Below are 19,266 nucleotides of genomic sequence, written 5' to 3' on the forward strand. Positions count from 1 at the left end.
AGAGGCAGACTAGTTGAAAAATTCTGGGTGAAAATAGAAGAAAAAAAGGAGGCAATGTCATGATGGGAGTCTAGTATAGACCACTAAATAAGTAGGAGGCGGCGGACGAGGTCTTTCTTTCTTTCTATAGTGTGTGTGTGTGTGTCTATAGATAGATATCACTAGACCTGGTAGTAATGGGGGACTATAGCTATCCATATATCTGTTGGAAAAGTAATATGGCAAAACACAAAATGTCCAATAAATTCACCTTAATAAGCTATCTTGTTTCATATCCTGGGATTGACACAGCCACATCACCACTAGCAAACAATAAGTTCATGGACTGTATTATTACTTTTTTTTAATATAGTGCTTTTATCCAAAGCGCTTTACAATAGGTAGCTAATGGTACAAACATTTGGAAAGACCATTAAGTGGTCCGCCGAGACCCTCGGCAATTTTCAAGTGGTCCGTGAAGAAAAGAGTTTGAGAATCACTGCACTACACACAACACACTGATCTCCCACAGTGTAATGCAAAATTGCAATCAAGGGTGCCAGAATCTATGTAGAAGGGGCGGGGCCAAGGCCAAACTGCCCCCTCTCTCTCTGCACCTGGCTGCGAGCCAGCTGACCTTCCTTCTGGCACTACAGCAGCCCCTGGTGCAATTGCAACCCCAGCAAATATTGAGGGTTAATATGACGTTTCCCCATAACTTCCCCTCTGACATGTGAGGTCAGAGGGAGCAGGGATGTTTGCACTGGGGGAAGGAGAGATGATTGGGAAGTGCCCTTCCAAACTCCAGCATAACTCCATACCCTAGGAGGCACTCAAATGTAAACAGCATTTTACAAATGAAGTAACCACGAGGTGCACAACATCATTTTGAGATGAGCTGGGACTAGAACTTACATCTTTGACATGGAAGACCTCAGCCTCATTTACTCAAAAGGAAATTATCACACCTATATCCTTGACTATGAGGTCTCTAGCCACTGGTCTGGCAACTAACATACACAGTATCCTGAGCCAGGACTTGAACCCAGCTGTCCTGGCTCTCTGTAACCCTGCTCTAAACACCAAAGCAATCCCCTCCCCTGAAAGTCAGGAATCCTAATTCCCAGTAGGCTTCTGTCTAGCAAATAGTTGAGCCATGCTGTGGAAAGAAATGTGTGTCACGTTCCCCCTTTAATGGCTGCACCATAGTGAGGATGACAAGATGCCGGGTTCAAACATTGACTGCGTGGGTCTCTTATGGTTGCACATGGCAACCTGTGGCTTCAGTATCTCTGGAAAAAATTATGAAAGGCATCTTTACTAGATGTAGTGATGATCTTTAATGAGGGCTTACATTGTTATTGGTGGTGTTGTCGTCGTAGTGCCTAGGAGCCCCACTCATAGACCATGACCCATTGTGCTAGGTGCTGTACATAACTATTGCTATTTCATAGGTGTATTAGGGTAGCACTCAAGAGCCCCAACCGTGGTGCAGGACCACATTATGCTAGGCACTTTACAAACACAGAACAAAAGATGATCTCTTGCCTACACAGCTTATATCCTGTCATGTTGATGTAATCCTGTTGTCAGTTATGGGAAATGGTGGCCATTTTGAGAAAGGGAACATTGAGACTATAGTGGGAAAGATGGCGGAGGAAATCATTAATAACTCATCTTTACAAGATAATTTCTTCAGATGTACATTTGAAGGGGGTTGGCAGTGAATTTTAACTATATGGAAAATATGATGGATAAGAACCCAGTTATTAGTTAGTTACAGGTTACCAAAAAAAGGTCAGACACTGGAAATTTCCTAAATATCCCATTTTAAAACTAATCTAACTCATTAGCTAAGAAAAAGGTAGTTGAAAATCCCTATAAAATTTGATCTTTGCTCACATATTTTGTGTTGCAAGTTTGGAAAGATATATTGTATTCTCCAGACAAATCAAATCCCTACTTCAATTGAAAAATGGAACTCAACCTTCAAATATCGTCTTCATGTGCTGCTTTTGTGTGTGTCTGTGAGAACCACAAAAATTCACTCCCCCTGGCCAGGAGGAAGTAAGGGGCAAGCATCCATGAATACACAGGTGACGTAAAGGAATTAGACTAGACCAAGATTAATTCTGCATAAAATGGTGGGTTCCATGGTGAATTTTGGGGTGTGGATGAAATATACAAGATCCTAATCCTAATATAAGCTTATTGTTTCCAAATATAAACCAATAATGAAACACAAGAATAGCAAAGACTCCACGTCTTGTGTGGCACATTAAGGCTAAATTCTGTGCATGGATTCTAATATTATATGATACTTCTCCCCCCTCCCCCCGTCCCCACACCTCCCAGTACAATACAATCAGTACGGCATCCCTTGTGTCATTTGTTGTTTCCTCATTTGCATATTGTATGATGCCTCCACACTTTCAGTTTTCAGTGCACCACATACTTCTGTATTAAAAATCCCAAACTGCAGAGGTGCATTTAGATGTCCTAGAGAGTGGGGGACGGGATGAAGCTAGAGGTTCTAACACCTGGATAGGGAGAGGCTGGAGTACTTGGCAACCAGGAAGATACAGGAAGTTGATTTTGGCTTTGGCTCTCCGGATGCAACTGAGGCTTTTAGAACTGGGAAGCACAATGCAGGGGACAGCATAACTTGGGAAAAAATTGCACTGTAATAATCAGAAACTGCACAGTGGACTTGCTCCCGGATTGGCTGAGACAGTTCCACTATATGTTTGCTGCCTGCTGTGATACAGACTCACTCCTGGGGCTGGGCGGACTAGTCTCTCACGTGCTTGTCATACTGTAAAGGTTTGACGTCTACCTTCCATTCCTGGCACAACTGCTCAGGCTGGGGTTTGCTTAAGCAGCGGGCTGTCTAAATTATTTCAGATAAAGCGAAGTAGCTCTTGCTGCTATGTGAGTAAAGAAACGATGTGTTCACCTTGGACTGCTCATCAATAGGCCTGAGGTGCCCCTTTTATGATGCAAAAAAGCAGAATGAAAAGCAAGGGACACCCCATGCATTTTGTGAAGTTCTAATCAGTTGTGTTTTTTTTTTTTAACCAGAATTACTCAGATAAGGCCTGATCCTGAACCTTTACTCATGTGAGGAGCCCACTGAGGTTATCAGGTAAGTAAATGCTGCTCAGCCCATAGTTAGTGGAGTCCAAGGTGAAATTCCTTCAAATGACCCCAGTTCTGTTTCCCCACTCTCACCAACCTGCTATCTGAGCCCCTAGAACTTGTTCCATAAGGACAGAATGGGGAAAAGGGAGGTTGTGCCACTCTGCATCAAAGACACTGTTACCTGTTACAGAGGCACAGACAATTCAGAATCACAGGACCGCAAACACGTATAGATTAAAGTTCACACTAGTAAAACTAAAGATGGGGTACCAGTGGACATTTGTTACAGACAACCAGCTATCACTAGGGGACAGGACGAACTGCTCTGTAGACAGCTGTCCATAATGTGTCAGAATAAAAACTGTATTATCATGGGTGGCTTCAACCTGGGGGACATTTGCTGGACATCCCATGCAGCCAGTAACAAAACTTCCTTGAAGAGTTTCTGAAAATAATAGATAATCATTTCTTAACACAAAGTCCTGCACTCAACATGGAGTAACTCAATACTGGACCTCAATCTACTGGACAAGGAAGAGTTAATCACTGATCTAAACATTAGGGATTGCCTATGTATCAGTGACTATGATCTGGTTACATTTACTTTGTGCAAACAGCATATAGCAGTTCATTATGCTTAAAGCAGTTGTCAGCATAACTTACTGGAACACAAATTTAAGGTGAGAAGTGTTAACAAAAACTGGGGATTGTGCAAGGACATCTAAATGGATGGTGTAGCACAGCACAGACTCACCCCTGTGGCGCCTCCCGATGGCCTCTCAGGGAATTAGCTCGATTTCCAGCCCGGAGCGCCCTCTGCAGGCCGGTGATCCACCTTGTCACTGGCCCTGTGTCCCTCCCAGGATCCCGGTGCCCCTTTCTCTGGGTGCTGCCCCCTGGCAGTACCCACACACACTGGGTCTCCCCTCCCAGGGGAACCCCCACCCAATAACCCTACCTCGCCTCAGTGTAAGGCTACTGCCAGTCACCATCTAGCCCCACTCCCTGGGGCAGACTGCAGTATCAGCCACTCATCACAGGCAAGGTTGGGTTTGGACCTGCTGCCTTGGCCTACCCCTGGGCTGCCCTCTGCAACCCCCAATACCTGTTGGCCTATGCTAGGCTGCAGCCTAGGGCTTTCCAGGCTGGAACTCCCCAGCTCTTCTGCCTTTCCCCAGCCCTGCTCCACTCAGGTACCCTGTCTCTAGATCCCTGCAGCCAGGCCCTTCTCTCTCTGAGCGCAGAGAGAGTGACTTCTTGCTCCTGGCTCAGGCCTTTATAGGGCCAACTGGGCTCTGATTGGGGAGTGGTCCAGCTGCAGCTGCTTCCCCCAATCAGCCCAGGTCTTTCCTTCCACAGCCTCAGCCCTCTTCAGGGCTGGCTTTAACCCTTCCCAGGCAGGAGAGGGTGACCACCCCGCTACAGATGGCTAAAAAAACAAAAAAAGTTATGCTGGACATGAAGCCATCCTGGTTAAAAGAATATGAGGAAGCAGTGATAAAGCATAAAAAGAATCAATATATAAAGAATGGGGAAAAGGGAAAGTAAATGGCAATGACTATAAGTAGATTAAAAAATGTAGATGACTGATAAAGGAATGTACAGGAATCAATGTACTATCAGTGGCTAATAGGATTAAAGATAATAAGAAGACATTTAAAAAACATATTACAAACAAACAGAAGAGCTCTATGTCACGTATAGGTTCATTGCCAGATACAGATGGTAAAATTGTGAATAATGATGCATAAAAGACAGAAATGTTCAATAGATACTCCTGTTCTGTGTTTGGAACAAAAGAGGGGGGGAGGTATATACCTATCCCATATGATGTGGATGGAACAACAGATTTATCACCTGTAATGAAGCAGGCTGTGAGGCAGCATCTGCTAAAATTAAACATGCTGAAATCAATAGGCCCAGATAACTTACACTCAGGAGTCTTAAAAGAACTAGCTAAGGAGTTTTTTAAACTAGAAATTGGGGAAATTCCAAAAGATTGGAGCACTGTCAATGTAGCTCCAATATTATAAAAGGTAAAAGAGTTGACCCAAGGAACAATATACCAGTTTAGCCTTATATTGATCCCGAGTAAAATAACGGAATGGTCAATTTGGGACTTTACCAACATAGCTAAATCTATAATTACTGCCGATTGACATGGCTTCTGGAAGGTAGGTCTTGCCAAGGATACAGATCTGGTTGATAAAGCCAACAGTGCTGATAGAATGTACTTGGACTTCTCTAAGGCATTTGACTTAGAACCACATGATATTTTGATCTAAAAAATTGCATTATATGGAACTAACAGGGCACAAAATAGATTAAAAACTGGCTAACTTGCAGATCTCAGAATGTAGTTGTGAATGGGAATATACCAATGAGCAGAGCTCTCAGTAGCTGGGTTCCCCACGGATCAGTTCGTGATCCAATGCTATTTAATATTTTGATCAATGATCTAGATGATGATATTTTATCATGATCAATGGAGCTGGAGTCAGAGGAACCATGTCCTCTGGAAGGGATGTCATTGACAGGTCACCAGTGGAACAGGGAGCGCAGGGAGTTAGGGTGGAAGCTACATGAACAGAGCAGTGCACAGAGTTTAATAAAGTTCTAGTTGTTCAACTTAACCTGCACTCAGCATCTCTCTCTGCAAATGAAACAGAGATAAAATCTTTGCTGGTAAATTTGTAGATAACACAAAGACTGGTGGGTTAGTAAATAATGAGAAGTACAGGTTCTGTTACAGAGTCATCTGAATCTCTTGGTTAAATATTCATAATCCAACAAAATGTGTTATAACATAGCCAAATGCAAAGTAACACATGTGGGAACCAAGAATGCTGGCTATATGTACAGGATGGAGACTCTGTGTTGGAAAACAGTGACTCAAATAAGGACTTTAGGAGTCATCGCAGATAATCCCTCAGCATGCGCTCCCAGTGCAATGTTAAATATTGGCGCTAAATTGGCAGTCCTCCAATCTTTTGGAGTTTCCCCAGTCTTCCAAGATTAAAGGTAAAAAAGGCTCATGTGATCCTTGGATGTATAAAAATGGGAATATCAAGTTGAAGTAGGGCAGCGATCTTACTTCTGCGTTGGTAAGACCACTACAGTAGAACCTCAGAGTTACGAACACCAGACTTATGAACTGACCAGTCAACCACCCACCTCGTTTGGAAACCAGAAGTACACAATCAGACAACAGCAGAGACCAAAAAAAAAAGCAAATACAGCTCAGTATTGTGTTAAATGTAAACTACTAAATAAATAAAGGGAAAGTTTAAAAATAGATTTGACAAGGTAAGGAACCTGTTTCTGTTCTTGTTTCATTTAAATTAAGATGGCTAAAAGCAGCATTTTTGTTCTGCATAGTAAAGTTTCAAAGCTGTAATAAGTCAATGTTCAGTTGCAAACTTTTGAAAGAACAACCATGACCATTTGTTCAGAGTTACGAACATTGCAGAGTTACGAACAACCTCCATTCCAGAGGTGCTCGTAACTCTGAGGTTCTACTGTACTAAAATACCATGTCCAGTTCTGGTGTCCATGCTTCAAGAAGGATGTGGAAATACTGGAGAGAGTTCTAAGGAGTGGCCAACAAATGATCCAGGGACTGGAAAAGAAACCTTGGGGTGTGAGGCTTAAGGAACTCAACCTATTTAGCTTATCGAAGAGGAGGTCAAGAGGTGAAATGGTCATTGTGTATAGGAACTTACACATGGAAAAGAGATTTGACAGTGGGAGCTTTTCAGCCTTGCTGTCAAAGATAGAACAAGATCCAATGGCTGGAAGTTGAAGTTGTACAAATTCAACCTTGCAATAAGGTTCAATTTACTAGCAGTGAGGATAGTTAAATATTGGAACAGCTTACCAGGGGAGGCGATAGAATCTTTAAAATGAGATTAGATATCTTTCTAAAATATATGCTGTAATCCTGCTCCCAAGACAAGTTCTGCAGCCTTTTAGAGGGAATCAGGTTGGATGGTCGTGGTGGTCCTTTCTGGCCTTCACTGCCCTCAACATGCTCATAACGCTTGCAGCTCTGGATTAATACAATGACTACAATCAAACCTCAGACTTCAGGGCTTCAACTCATCACCTGCAGGGGTCTGGAAGGATTTTTAGACCTTTTCAGTGTGGGTTACAGAGGCAGAGGTGCAGCTGCCAATAACTTCCTTCTTGGATCAGTTGAAGCGGAAGGATCTGACCAACTCATTGTGCTTCTGCCCACCCTCACCAGGTCTCTAAGGTGAGTCAGCAGCACCTCAAATGCTGCAGAAAGATCCAACAGTCAGCATGGCTCTTTGCTTCTTTCTACTAACATGGCAAACGCTGTCTCTTACTGTGAAGGTCAGGTATTAAAGATGGATCCTCCATATCTTCACAGTCACCTTGCTCAAGAATAGGAGGTGAGTAGCTGAGTAGAAGTTGACACAGTTAGTTAAAATCAATGTTTTTGCAGGCACTAGACAGATTATTAGAGGACTGAGCCAAAAGAAATCTGATGAGGTACAGCAAGGACAAGTATAAAGTCCTGCAATTAGGACAGAAGAATCCCATGCACTGCTACAGACTAGGGACCGAGTGGCTAGGCAGCAGTTCTGCAGAAAAGGAGCTAAGAGTTACAGTGGACGAGAAGCTGGATATGAGTCAATAGGGTGCCCTTGTTGCCAAGAAGGCTAACGGCACTTTGGGCTGTATAAGTAGGAGCATTGCCAGCAGATCGAGGGACGTGATCATTCCCCTCTATTTAGCATTGGTGAGGCCTCATCTGGAGTACTGTGTCCAGTTTTGGGCCCCACACTATGAAAAGGATGTGAAAAAATTGGAAAGAGTCCAGCGGAGGGCAACAAAAATGATTAGGGGGCTGGAGCACATGATTTATGAGGAGAGACTGAGGGAACTGGGAATATTTAGTCTGCAGAAGAGAAGGAGGAGGAGGGATTTCATAACTGCTTTCAACTACCTGAAAGGGGGTTCCAAAGAGGATGGATCTAGACTGTTCTCAGTGGTGGCAAATGACAGAACAAGGAGTAATGGTCTCAAGTTGCAGTGGGGGAGGTTTAGGTTGGATATTAGGAAACGCTTTTTCACGAGGAGGGTGGTGAAGCACTGGAATGGGTTACCTAGGAAGGTGGTGGAATCTCCTTCCTTAGACGTTTTTAAGGTCAGGCTTGACAAAGCCCTGGGTGGGATGATTTATTTGGGGATTGGTCCTGCTTTGAGCAGCAGGTTGGACTAGATGATCTCCTGAGGTCCCTTCCAACCCTGATATTCTATGATTCTATTGCATGTTTAAATGTGAGTGGCAATGGGTCTTCTTCAAAGCAGTCACTGGCAATCTCTGTTAGCAGAGTGCCTGAGCATCTTGACTGCATGTCACCACCCAGGAGGTAGATAGGGCAGTCACATGTACTGACTCAGAGTTCCTTCAGTTCTTCTAAGACATTTGATGTGACAATGAGCTACATTCAGGCTATATTAGCAGCCCGATTCCAGTAATCTACAAAAGCCATCCCAGAGCTGAGTGAGGTTGGCTGGCAGTTCTTCACAAGAAGAGGGGTTTGAGTCAGAAGCTGATTGGGAGCATACCTGTTTGACAAATTGGATTAAAAGATGGTACAATTCTGGTAGGTGTGATCATCTCACTATGGTAGCACAGAAGAATGATCTGTTCCTTGCTTCCCCTGCTGTGGTGTAGGGCTGTAGGAATTACTCTACCTCCTCAGTGTTTTCTTGAATTTTACGCCACTAGAGTCCAAGACTCTTCCCTTTGTGCTTTGTTTGGTTGCAGGTTGTCTGAGCAGTTGCTCATCTGTGAGGGTGAAGGGAGGCTCAAGGTTTTGTTGCCAGCATGGCCAAAAGCAGTGGATAGCATGTGGTCCTAATATCTCATTATTTCCTTCATGTCTTGACCTGTGAACTGGGAGGTCTTTGCCATTAGTTCTAAAAGTTCACTGGGTCTGTAAGACTGGGAAAACCAAGATGACCAAGTCTTTGTCCTGCCAGGAAAGAAGGAGAGCTGACTATGCCTGGAGGAGATGGCTGTCTCTCCAGGAGATGGTAGTGAGTCAGATGTTTCCTATAGCCACATCTAGACTGGAGATCAGATCCAGAGGTGTTTTGCTGTGTACGTGGGTCCAGAGACTTCATCAGAGCAATGGGAGCTATGGACAGTGTAAGTATTAGGTTTTGGGCATGTGTTGCAGAGGCATCTTCAACTTAAGTGTTGAAGTCTCCCAAAACAATGAGTCCTAGGGACTATCACTAGGGACTGGGTGGAGAGCTGCTAGCTTCACTAGGAAGCCTGAGCTGTTAGGATCCCTACAGGGCCTGGACACCAATGACTGCCTTGTTTTTCAGCTCATAGAGCAAGTTATTGTAAGTTATTATCTTTTTTTGTTGTTTAGTTATTATTAGTGTAAGACTCAAAGACATCAGTGGATATGCCGATGCAGTGGAAGTGATTTTTTTTTTCAGGACAGCCTCTTCTGCATGTGACATTGGAAGGGAATCGAATAGCTACTCCTGCTCCAGTGCACACACAGGGTATGATGATGTACAGGATATGCTATGGCTAAGACTAAGATTTAGTCATGAGTATTTTTACTAAAAGTCATGGACGGGTCACGGACAATAAACAAAAATTCACGGCCTCTGACCTGTCCATGACTTTTACTATAAATATCCCTGACTAAATCTTAGCTGTTCCTAGAGTGATGCTGCTCTGGGGAGGCCCCCATGGCGCCCCTCCCTGGGACCGCTACTCACTCCAGCAGTGACCGATGCGGCTGGCCACAGGACTGGTCCCGCAGCTGGGGTGGCCCTGGGGTCAGCCACACTGGCCGCTACAGCTGCGGAAATCAGAGAAGCCGGGGAAAGTTACAGAATCCATGACTTCGTGATCTCCATGACAGACTCACAGCCTTAGTTTTGGCTTGTGGTGTGAGATCATTACTTACCCGTAACTGGAAGTTACAGGTAAGTAAACTCCTCTTCTTCAAGTGATGGTCCCTATTGTATTCCACTGTGAGTGTTTGACAAGCAGTACCTAAGAAGGAGTTGGGTGCAAGGATGAGGACGGTAGGGTTGAGCGGAGGACTGCCATCCAAAGGAGACATCAGCAATTGAGTACTGTAACAGGGCGTAGTGCCTTGAAGACGTGTAGATAGAACTCCACGTGGCAGCTTTACAGATGTCTACAAGGGGGACATCCTGGAGAGATGCCCTGGTTGTTGCCTGCGCTCTAGTGGTGTGAGCTCATACCCCTGTTGGGGGAGCAAGGTACAAGAGCTGAAAGCAGAGTAGAATGTAGCCAGATATCCACTTAGAAAGCCTCTGGGTGCCCTTTAACCCTCTCTGCTATCTCAATGAAGAGTCGAGGGGACTTTCTGATTGGTCTTATTGTCTGCAGATAAAAGGCTAAAGTTCATCGCACATTGAGAGAATGGAGTCTACATTTTTCTGCAGACATGTGCGGCTTCGGGAAGAATACAGGAAAGTGAATGGATTGATTAAGGTGAAACTCTGAAGCTACTTTAGGGATACATTTGGAGTGTAGGTGTAAAGAAACTTTATCCTTGTGGAACACAGGGAATGGAGGGTCTGCCATCATGGCTTCGAGTTCACTGACGCTTCTTGCTGAAGTGATGGCTACAAGGAAAGCAACTTTCATGGATAGAAGGGCCATGGAGCAGGTAGCTAAAGGCTCAAAAAGAGGACTTGTTAGAACTGAAAGATTCAGGTCCCACTGGGGTGTGATCTTTTGAGAAAGTGGGAAGGTTCTTATAAGGCCTTTCTAGAATTGGTTAGTTAGTGGGTGTGTGAAATGGAGTAGCCCTCAGTAGGAGGATGGAATGTGCTGATCACTGCTAGGTGAACTCGTAGAGAGCTGAGGGAGAGACTCAATGACTTTAAAGACAGGATATAGTCTAAGTGGAGGCGAATGTCTGTAGCTTCTTGTGTAACGTCTCTTAGCTGAGTCTAAGAAGAGAAGCCAGTCCAAGAAGAGTCCAAGAAGAGAAGCCAGGTAACACTTTCTAGTTGAGTCCTTTCTGCTGTTAGAGAGGATGTCCCACATGGCAGCAGAGCATGAATGTTCTAGGGATTGTGCCTATCCAAATACCATGCCCTAAGATGTTTGATCTTGCTGTTTCATTGGGTAAGGAGCTCGAGAAATGTCAGGACAGTAATAAGTGGGAGAGATGACATGCACAGGAGTTTGGGCAACCAGAACTGTCTGGGCCAGAAGGAGGCAATTAGCATGACTCTCACCCTGTCTTGTGGCAACAGAAAGAAAGCTTAGTTGAGCTGGCTGGACTAGGGGAGAAAGAGAGCATCACCTTGAGAGCGATAGTCTAGGATTCCTCTGGAGCAACATGTAGCACACCTGCTGTTGATCTGAGAAGCAAACAGATCCCTTGTTGGGGTTCCCCATTGTGCGAAAATGTTGTGTAGCACCTGCCGTGGAGTTCCCACTCGCGGTCAATTGTAAAGTGTCTGCTGAGGGAGTCTGTGAGCACATTCTGTTTCCCAGGAAGGTAGGCTGTGGATAGAGTGATTTGATTGCTGATGCATCAGTTCCAGAGATTGCCTGCTTCTGTGCACAGGAAGGCAGACTTTGCTCCCCCCCCGTTTGTTGATGCAGAATGCGGTTCCAGTGTGTCTGACATTATCAGGACATGGTGAGAGCAGATGAATGGAAGAAAGAACTTGCATGCCTTTCTTACTGCCAGAAATTCCAGGACATTGATGTGCATTCTGGATTCTCAGGATATCCACATCGTTTGTGTTGTGTGGTTGTCCATATGAGTGCCCCAGCCTATTAGGGATGCATCTAAGTGAAGAACAGGATCAGGTCCAAGAGGTGAATATAGTTGGACCGCTTGGTAATAGTGACCATAATATAATTAAATTTAACATCCCTGTGGCGGTGAAAACACCACAGTGGCCCAACACTGTAGCATTTAATTTCAGAAAGGGGAACTACACAAAAATGAGGAGGTTAGTGAAACAGAAATTAAAAGGTACAGTACCAAAAGTGAAAACCCTGCAAGCTGCATGGAAACTTTTTAAAGACACCATAATAGAGGCTCAACTTAAATGTATACCTCAATTTAAAAAACATAGAGAACCAAAAAAAGAGCCACCGTGGCTAAACAACAAAGTAAAAGAAGCAGTGAGAGGCAAAAAGGCATCCTTTAAAAAGTGGAAGATAAATCCTAATGAGGAAAATAGAAGAGAGCATAAACTCTGGCAAATGAAGTGTAATAATATAATTAGAAAGACCAAAAAAGAATTTGAAGAACAGCTAGCCAAAGACTCCAAAAGTAATAGCAACAAATTTTTTAAATACATCAGAAGCAGAAAGCCTGCTAAACAACCAGTTGGGCCGCTGGACGATTGAGATGCTAAAGGAGCACTCAAAGACGATAAGGCCATTGCGGAGAAACTAAATGAATTCTTTGCATCGGTCTTCACTATTGAGGATGTGAGGGAGATTTCCAAACCTGAGCCATTCTTTTTGGATTACAGATCTGAGGAACTGTCCCAAATTGAGGTGTCATTAGAGGAGGTTTTGGAACAAATTGATAAACTAAACAGTAATAAGTCTCCAGGACCTGATGGTATTCACCCAAGAGTTCTGAAGGAACTCAAATGTGAAATTGCAGGACTACTAACTGTCATCTGTAACCTATCATTTAAATCAGCTTCTGTACCAAATGACTGGAGGATAGCTAATATGACACCAATTTTTAAAAGGGCTCCAGAGGTGACCCTGGCAACTACAGGCCAGTAAGTTTCACTTCAGTACTGGGCAAATTGGTTGAAACTATCGTAAAGAACAAAATTGTCAGACACATAGATGAACATAATTTGTTGGGAAGCAGTCAACATGGTTTTTGTAAAGGGAAATCATGCCTCACCAATCTACTAGAATTCTTTGAGGGGGTCAACAAGCATTCAGACAGAGGAGATCCAGTGGATATAGTGTATTTAGATTTTCAGAAAGCCCAATATGAACAGAAGGATAATAAAACAGACTGCTTAAGGAGGTTGTGGAAGCTCCTTCACTGGAAGTTTTCAAAAGGAGGCTGGATAGCCGTCTGCCTTGAATGGGTTAAACACAACAAATCCTGCATCTTGGGAGGAGATTAGACTAGATGACCCTTGTGGTCCCTTCTAACCCTATGATTCTATTATTTATGGGGCAAGTTCGGTGGTTCTCTAGGAGAGGAAGCAGGTGGCAACTCCCTTATGGAGCGGATGGTCTCTGAAGGGGGCACTGTTCCCTTAGTCCCAAATATACCCAATAGGAGGGACTGAAGGGTGGTCATTAAGATCTCCATGGAATGGGATACCAATGGCTCAGGGTCAGGTGAGGCGAAGGCTACAGTGGCAGTACCATCAGTGCCGTCTGAGAGGTGTACTTTGTGTGTGTGTGGGGGGGGGGAAGGCTCCAAACCACAGTCTGGAGTCAGTGGAGCACAATGTTTCTGGTCTTTCTTCTCATGCCTAAGGGACTTAGGACATACTAAATCCTCATGGGCAGAGCTGGTGGACGGAACATCTGGTCTTTTCGAAGTGGACTGAGACGAAGACTTTAGACCCATGCTTATGAGAATATTTCTTCCCAACGAGGCCCTGCCATAGGTCTGTGGAGGTGGATACTCTGGCACCAGAGTTCGACTTCATAGCAGAAGATTCACTCCTTGCTGATTCAGGTCAATGTGCAGGAGGTGGAGGGTTCCCAAGCATGGGTCCGATTGGGGTCTCATGGCCATCTCATGAGATATCTGTGGAGACAAAGTGCCCACCCTTCTTGGGTACGGCTGGGGAAGGACTGACGGATACTGCACTGAGTGGCAATGTGAGCTTCTCCCAGGCAGTAGAGGCAGTGTTGATGGTGATCGCTGATGAAGAAGGACAGGGGGCAGGGGGCACAGAATTTGAAGCCCATAGTTCTGGGCATAGTCCGATACCCAAACGCGGAAGTGCGGGGGACACCCCTGTAATCTACTCTACAACTACTAAAACTACTCAAACTGGTAAAACTACTAATCTACACATTATTTAAGAATTAATAAAACTATGTACAACTGTTTATTTAGAACAACGTCAGAGATGAGGACACTGACGGTTCCAGTGCAGCAATAAGAAGGAACTGAAGAGGCAGTTGGTCCAACCCACCTTTTATTGCCTTGGTCGGAAGCACGAGGTGAGCCAGGGTTCATACGCGGACCAATGGACACTACTTTAAAAACTCTCCGACTCCGAGCGCATGGTGAACATGCATAATCCCAGTGGAACACAATAGGGACAATCAATTGAAGAAGAGAGTTAGTTTGCCTTTCTTTTCAGCTGATAGCATCAGGAACAAACTCAGGAGTAAGAATAGCAAAGTTGTTACAAAACTCTTCAGTAAGAAAGCATTTTTTGTTCTTGTTCTTTTTACACACACACACACACATATATATATATATATATATATATATACACACAAATCATTGGCAAGTAACATATGCCAAACTGTGACTGCAATTTCCACCAGGAAAATGCAGGTAGAAAGCTGTGAAATGCAGGGATCTAGAGACTGGTATACAAGGAAACTTTAACTTTGTTGAGAAATTGCTCACATTTCTTAGAGGTAACCATTGATTAACAGTGTATAAGGTACTGGCAGTAAATCCAGTTTGCCTAGGCAGGGAGATCATGTCATTACGGTTTCTTATCTGGAATGTTTTACAAACCAAAAATTACAGTTTGCTAACAATCAGATATAAAAACTAATTTAATAAATCAAAAGCAAGTTACTGACTGTCAAAGGCACTTATATTTAAACCACACATTTGCACTTGCTAGATAAAGCAGGGACTATTGGTAGAGCCAGTTAACTAACTAAAGTGGAGTCCTCTTGCCTTGGGTACAGTCAGTCATTTGCCTCATGTATGTGCAGCTCAATGCAGTTTGTTGTTTTTAATAGCGGTAATAGTGACCATAATGTAATTAAATTTAACATCCTTGTGCGGCGTGGGGAATACCACTATAGCATTTAACTTCAGAAAGGGGAACTACACAAAAATGAGGAAGCTAGTTAAATGGAACTTAAAAGGTACAGTTACAAAAGTGAAATGCCTGCAAGATGCATGGAAACTTTTTAAAAACACCATAATAGAGGCTACCCCAAATTAAAAAAACATAGTAAGAGACTAAAAAAAGTGCAACCATAGCTAAACAACAAAGTAAAGGAAGTGGTTAGAGGCAAAAAGGCATCCTTTAAAAATTGGAAGTCAAATCCTACTGAGGAAATTAGAAAGAAGCATAAACTCTAGCAAATCAAGCATAGAAGCATTATTAGGCAGGACAAAAAAGAATCTGTTGAGCACCTAGCAAAAGATTTGGAAACTAACAACAAAAACTGTTTTTTAGTATGTCAGAAGCAGTTGGTCTGCCAAACAATCAGTACATCCACTGGACAATCGAGGTGCTAAATGAGCACTCAAGGAAGATAAGGTTAAATTAATTCTTTGCATCGGTCTTCACTGCAGATGATGTGAGGGAGCTTCCCACACCTGAGCCACTCTTTTTAGGTGACAAATATGAGGAACTGTCCCAGATTGAGATGTTGTAACAAACTGATCAATTAAACAGCAATAAATCACCAGGACCGCTTCATATGCACCCAAGAGTTCTGAAGGAATTCAAATATGAAACTGCACAACTACTAACTGGTATGTAATCTATCACTTAAATCAGCTTCTGTACCAGATGACTGGAGGATAGCTAATGTGACACCATTTTTTTTTAAAAGGCTCCAAAGGTGATCTTGGCAATTACAGACCAGCGGCTTACTTAACTTCAGTACCAGGCAAAGTGGTTGAAATTACAGTGAAGAACTGAATTATCTGACACAAAGATGAACACGATTTGTTGAAGAAGAGTCAACATGGCTTTTGTAAAGGCAAATCATGCCTCGTCAATCTATTAGAATTCTTTGAAGTGGTCAACAAATACGGGGAAAAGAGTGATCCAGCAGATATAGTGTACATGGACTTTCAGAAAGCCTTTGACAAGGTCCCTCACCAAGACTCTTAAGTAAAGTAAGCTGTCATGGGATAAGAAGGAAGGTCCTCTCATGGATCAGTAACTGGTTAAAAGACAGGAAACAAAGGGATGAATAAATGGTCGGTTCTCAGAATGGAGAGAGGTAAATAGTGGTTCCCCCATGGATCTGTACTGATACCAGTGCTATTTAAACATATTCAGAAATGATCTGGAAAGAGGGGTAAATACTGAAGTGGCAAAATTTATAGGTAACACAAAATTACCCAAGGTAAGTAAGTCCGAAGCACACTGAGAAGAGTTATAATCACAAAGCTGGGTGACTGGGCAACAAAATGGTAAATGAAATTCAATGTTGATAAATGCAAATTAATGTGCATTGGAAAATATAATCTCAACTAAATATACAAAATGATCTCAATTAGTTGTTACTACTCAGAAATGAGATCTTTGAGTCATTGTGGATAGTTCTCTGAAAACATCCACTCAATATGCAGTGGCTATCAAAAAATCTACCAGAATCTTAGGAGCCATTAGGAAAGGGATAGATAATAAGACAGTAATATCTTAATGCCACTTTATAAATCCAGGGCACACCCAGATCTTGAATACTGTATGCACTTCTGGTTGCCCCATCTCAAAAAAGGATATATTAAAATTATAAAAGGTACAGAGAAGGGCAACAAAAATGATTAAGGGCATGGAACAACTTCCATATGAGCAGAGATTAAAAAACTAAGGGGGATCTGATAAAGGTCTATAAAATCATGACTGGTAGGGAGAAAGTGAATAAGGAGGTGTGATTTACTCCTTCACACAACACAACAACCAGGGGTCACCCAGTGAAGTTAATAGGCAGCAGGTTTAAAAAAAACAAAGGGAAGTACTTCTTCATACAATGCACAGTTAACCTGTGGAATTCATTGGGATGTTGTGAAGGGCAAAACTATAACCAGGTTCAAAAAAAGTAATTAGATAAATTCATGGAGAATAGGTCCATCAGTGGCTATTAGACAAGATGGCCAGGGATGCAACCCTATGCTCTGGTGTCCCTAGCCTCTCACTACCAGAAGTTGGGAGGGGATGACAGGGGATGGCTCAAACGATTATTGGCCTGTTCATTCGTTCTGAAGCGTCTGGCATTGACCACTGTCAGAAGACAGGATCCTGTGCTAGATGGACCATTGATAAGGCTACGTTTTAGTCATGGGTATTTTTAGTAAAAGTCATGGACAGGACACAGGCAGTACACAAAAATTCACGGCCTGTGACTTGTCCATGACTTGTACTATATACCCCTAACTAAAACTGGAGTGGTTTGGGGAAGGGGGCAACCCAGGGTTACTGCAGGTACTCTGGGGGAGGGAGCCAGGGGTGCCGCGGGTGCTCTGGGGGAGGGGGCTGGGGACATTGCGGGTGCTCGGAAGGGCAGGCAGAGGCACGTAGCCCAGGAACCCTGGTGCTGGTAGGGGGGAGTAGGCGGGGCTGACATGCTCCCTACCAGGCTCTGCATGGCTCTCCAGAAGCGGCGACATGATGTCCCTCATCTCCTAGGCAGAGGTGCCACCAGGGGGCTCCACACGCTGCCCCTACCCCAAGCGCCAGCTCTGCAGCTCCCATTGGCTGGGAACCGAGGCCAATGGAGCTGTGGGGGTGGCGCCTGCGGGCGGAGGCAGTGCGCAGAGCTGCCTGGCCGCGCCTATGCCTAGCAAACGAGAGGTATGTTGCTGCTTCCGGGGAGCCTTCCCCCCACCCCGAGGTAAGCACTGCCCAGAGCCCTCACCCCCATCTGCACCCCAACCCACCCCTGAGCCCTCTCCTACACCCAAACTCCTGCTGCTGTTGGGGGGCTGGGGGCGGGGGCCTGAGACTGCCCCTGCTGTGGTCGGTACAGCTGGCCCAGGGGCGGCCCGAGCTGCTCAGGCCGCCCCCAGGCCAGCCACACTGGCCACTGAAGAAGTCACAGAGGGCCCGCAAAGTCACAGAATCCATGACTTCCGTGACCTCCGTGACAGACTCACAGCCTTAACCATTGGTCTGACCCAGTATGGCAGTTCTTATGTTCTTAAACTATTTCTATAAATTTTAGACTAAGATTTATAATTATTCCTTTTGAAAAATCTCAGTTGCCAAGCTTATCCAGCTGTGCTCTAATACAGTGGTTTTCAAACTTTTTAGACTGAGTACTTCCTTACAAATAATGTAGTATACTGCATACCCCATCTGAGATAGTGCCTCTGAGATAGGCAGAGGTGATATGTACCACCCCAGATTTCTGCCTTCCATTTAGCAACAGCTTCGAGAGGTTTTCAAACTGTGGGGCACGTCCCCCCATGGGGACCCTGAGGAACGTTCAGGGGGTGAGCAGCGACGCCACAGGGCTCAGGGAAGGAGTGCCACCTTAACCCCCTGACTCACCTCAGTGGGGCACCCAGCCTGTCTGCATGGGGGGGGGCGGGACACGCAACCAAAAATTGTAACTCAAAGGGGGCTCAGCTCAAAAACTGAGCCGCCTCACATCGCCGCTCGCCCCACTAAACATTCCTCCAACACCCCTGGGGGGTGCGCCCCACAGTTTGAAAATCTTGCTACTAAATAAAATGTGTTGTCCACCATTACAGGATTTTTCTCACGTACCCCCCTGACGAGAGCTCGTTTACCCCGCGGATTACATGTACCCCGTTCGAAAACCACTATCTAACATGTGCTCCTTAAAACACATCCAACCTGAGACTTCTCTAAGCTGCTGCCCTTTGGGCTTTGGGTTCAGATGCCTATAGCGTAAGAGCAAAGCATTGCGATGTCCCTGTTGTCTCAAATGCTAAACAAAGCAATGGGGCTGGGACTGGTCTGAACCAGGGCTTTACCAGGTTGTCCAGTTCGGGGTCATCACTGAAGAATGGTTTGTGTTCCTGCTCCTGCTGGTGTACAAAGTTCTCAATGTCCACGTCAAAGCTGGCAGAGGTGATGCACTCGGAGCCCTGTGTTGCCTGCTCACACTTCTCAAACAGCAGCGTCAGGAGTGGGAAAAGAGGATGCCTGGAGAGACAGGAAATCACAACATTCTTTCTGTAAAGC

At 44.4% G+C, this 19,266-nt stretch overlaps 1 protein-coding gene across 6 annotated transcripts in view; it reads right to left on the minus strand.

Annotated features, from left to right (window-relative positions):
- PKNOX2 (PBX/knotted 1 homeobox 2) overlaps window positions 1-19,266 on the minus strand; it is a 645,653-nt gene that overhangs the window by 161,902 nt on the left and 464,485 nt on the right. For all 6 annotated transcript variants that reach the window (XM_034754698.1, XM_034754693.1, XM_034754697.1 and 3 more), the window contains one exon: window positions 19,056-19,227. In XM_034754698.1, the coding sequence (XP_034610589.1) occupies window positions 19,056-19,227 (172 nt within the window). The remainder of the gene's footprint in view (window positions 1-19,055; window positions 19,228-19,266) is intronic.

The sequence above is a fragment of the Trachemys scripta genome, chromosome 21 (assembly GCF_013100865.1).
Source record: "Trachemys scripta elegans isolate TJP31775 chromosome 21, CAS_Tse_1.0, whole genome shotgun sequence".
Taxonomy (NCBI): domain Eukaryota; kingdom Metazoa; phylum Chordata; order Testudines; family Emydidae; genus Trachemys; species Trachemys scripta.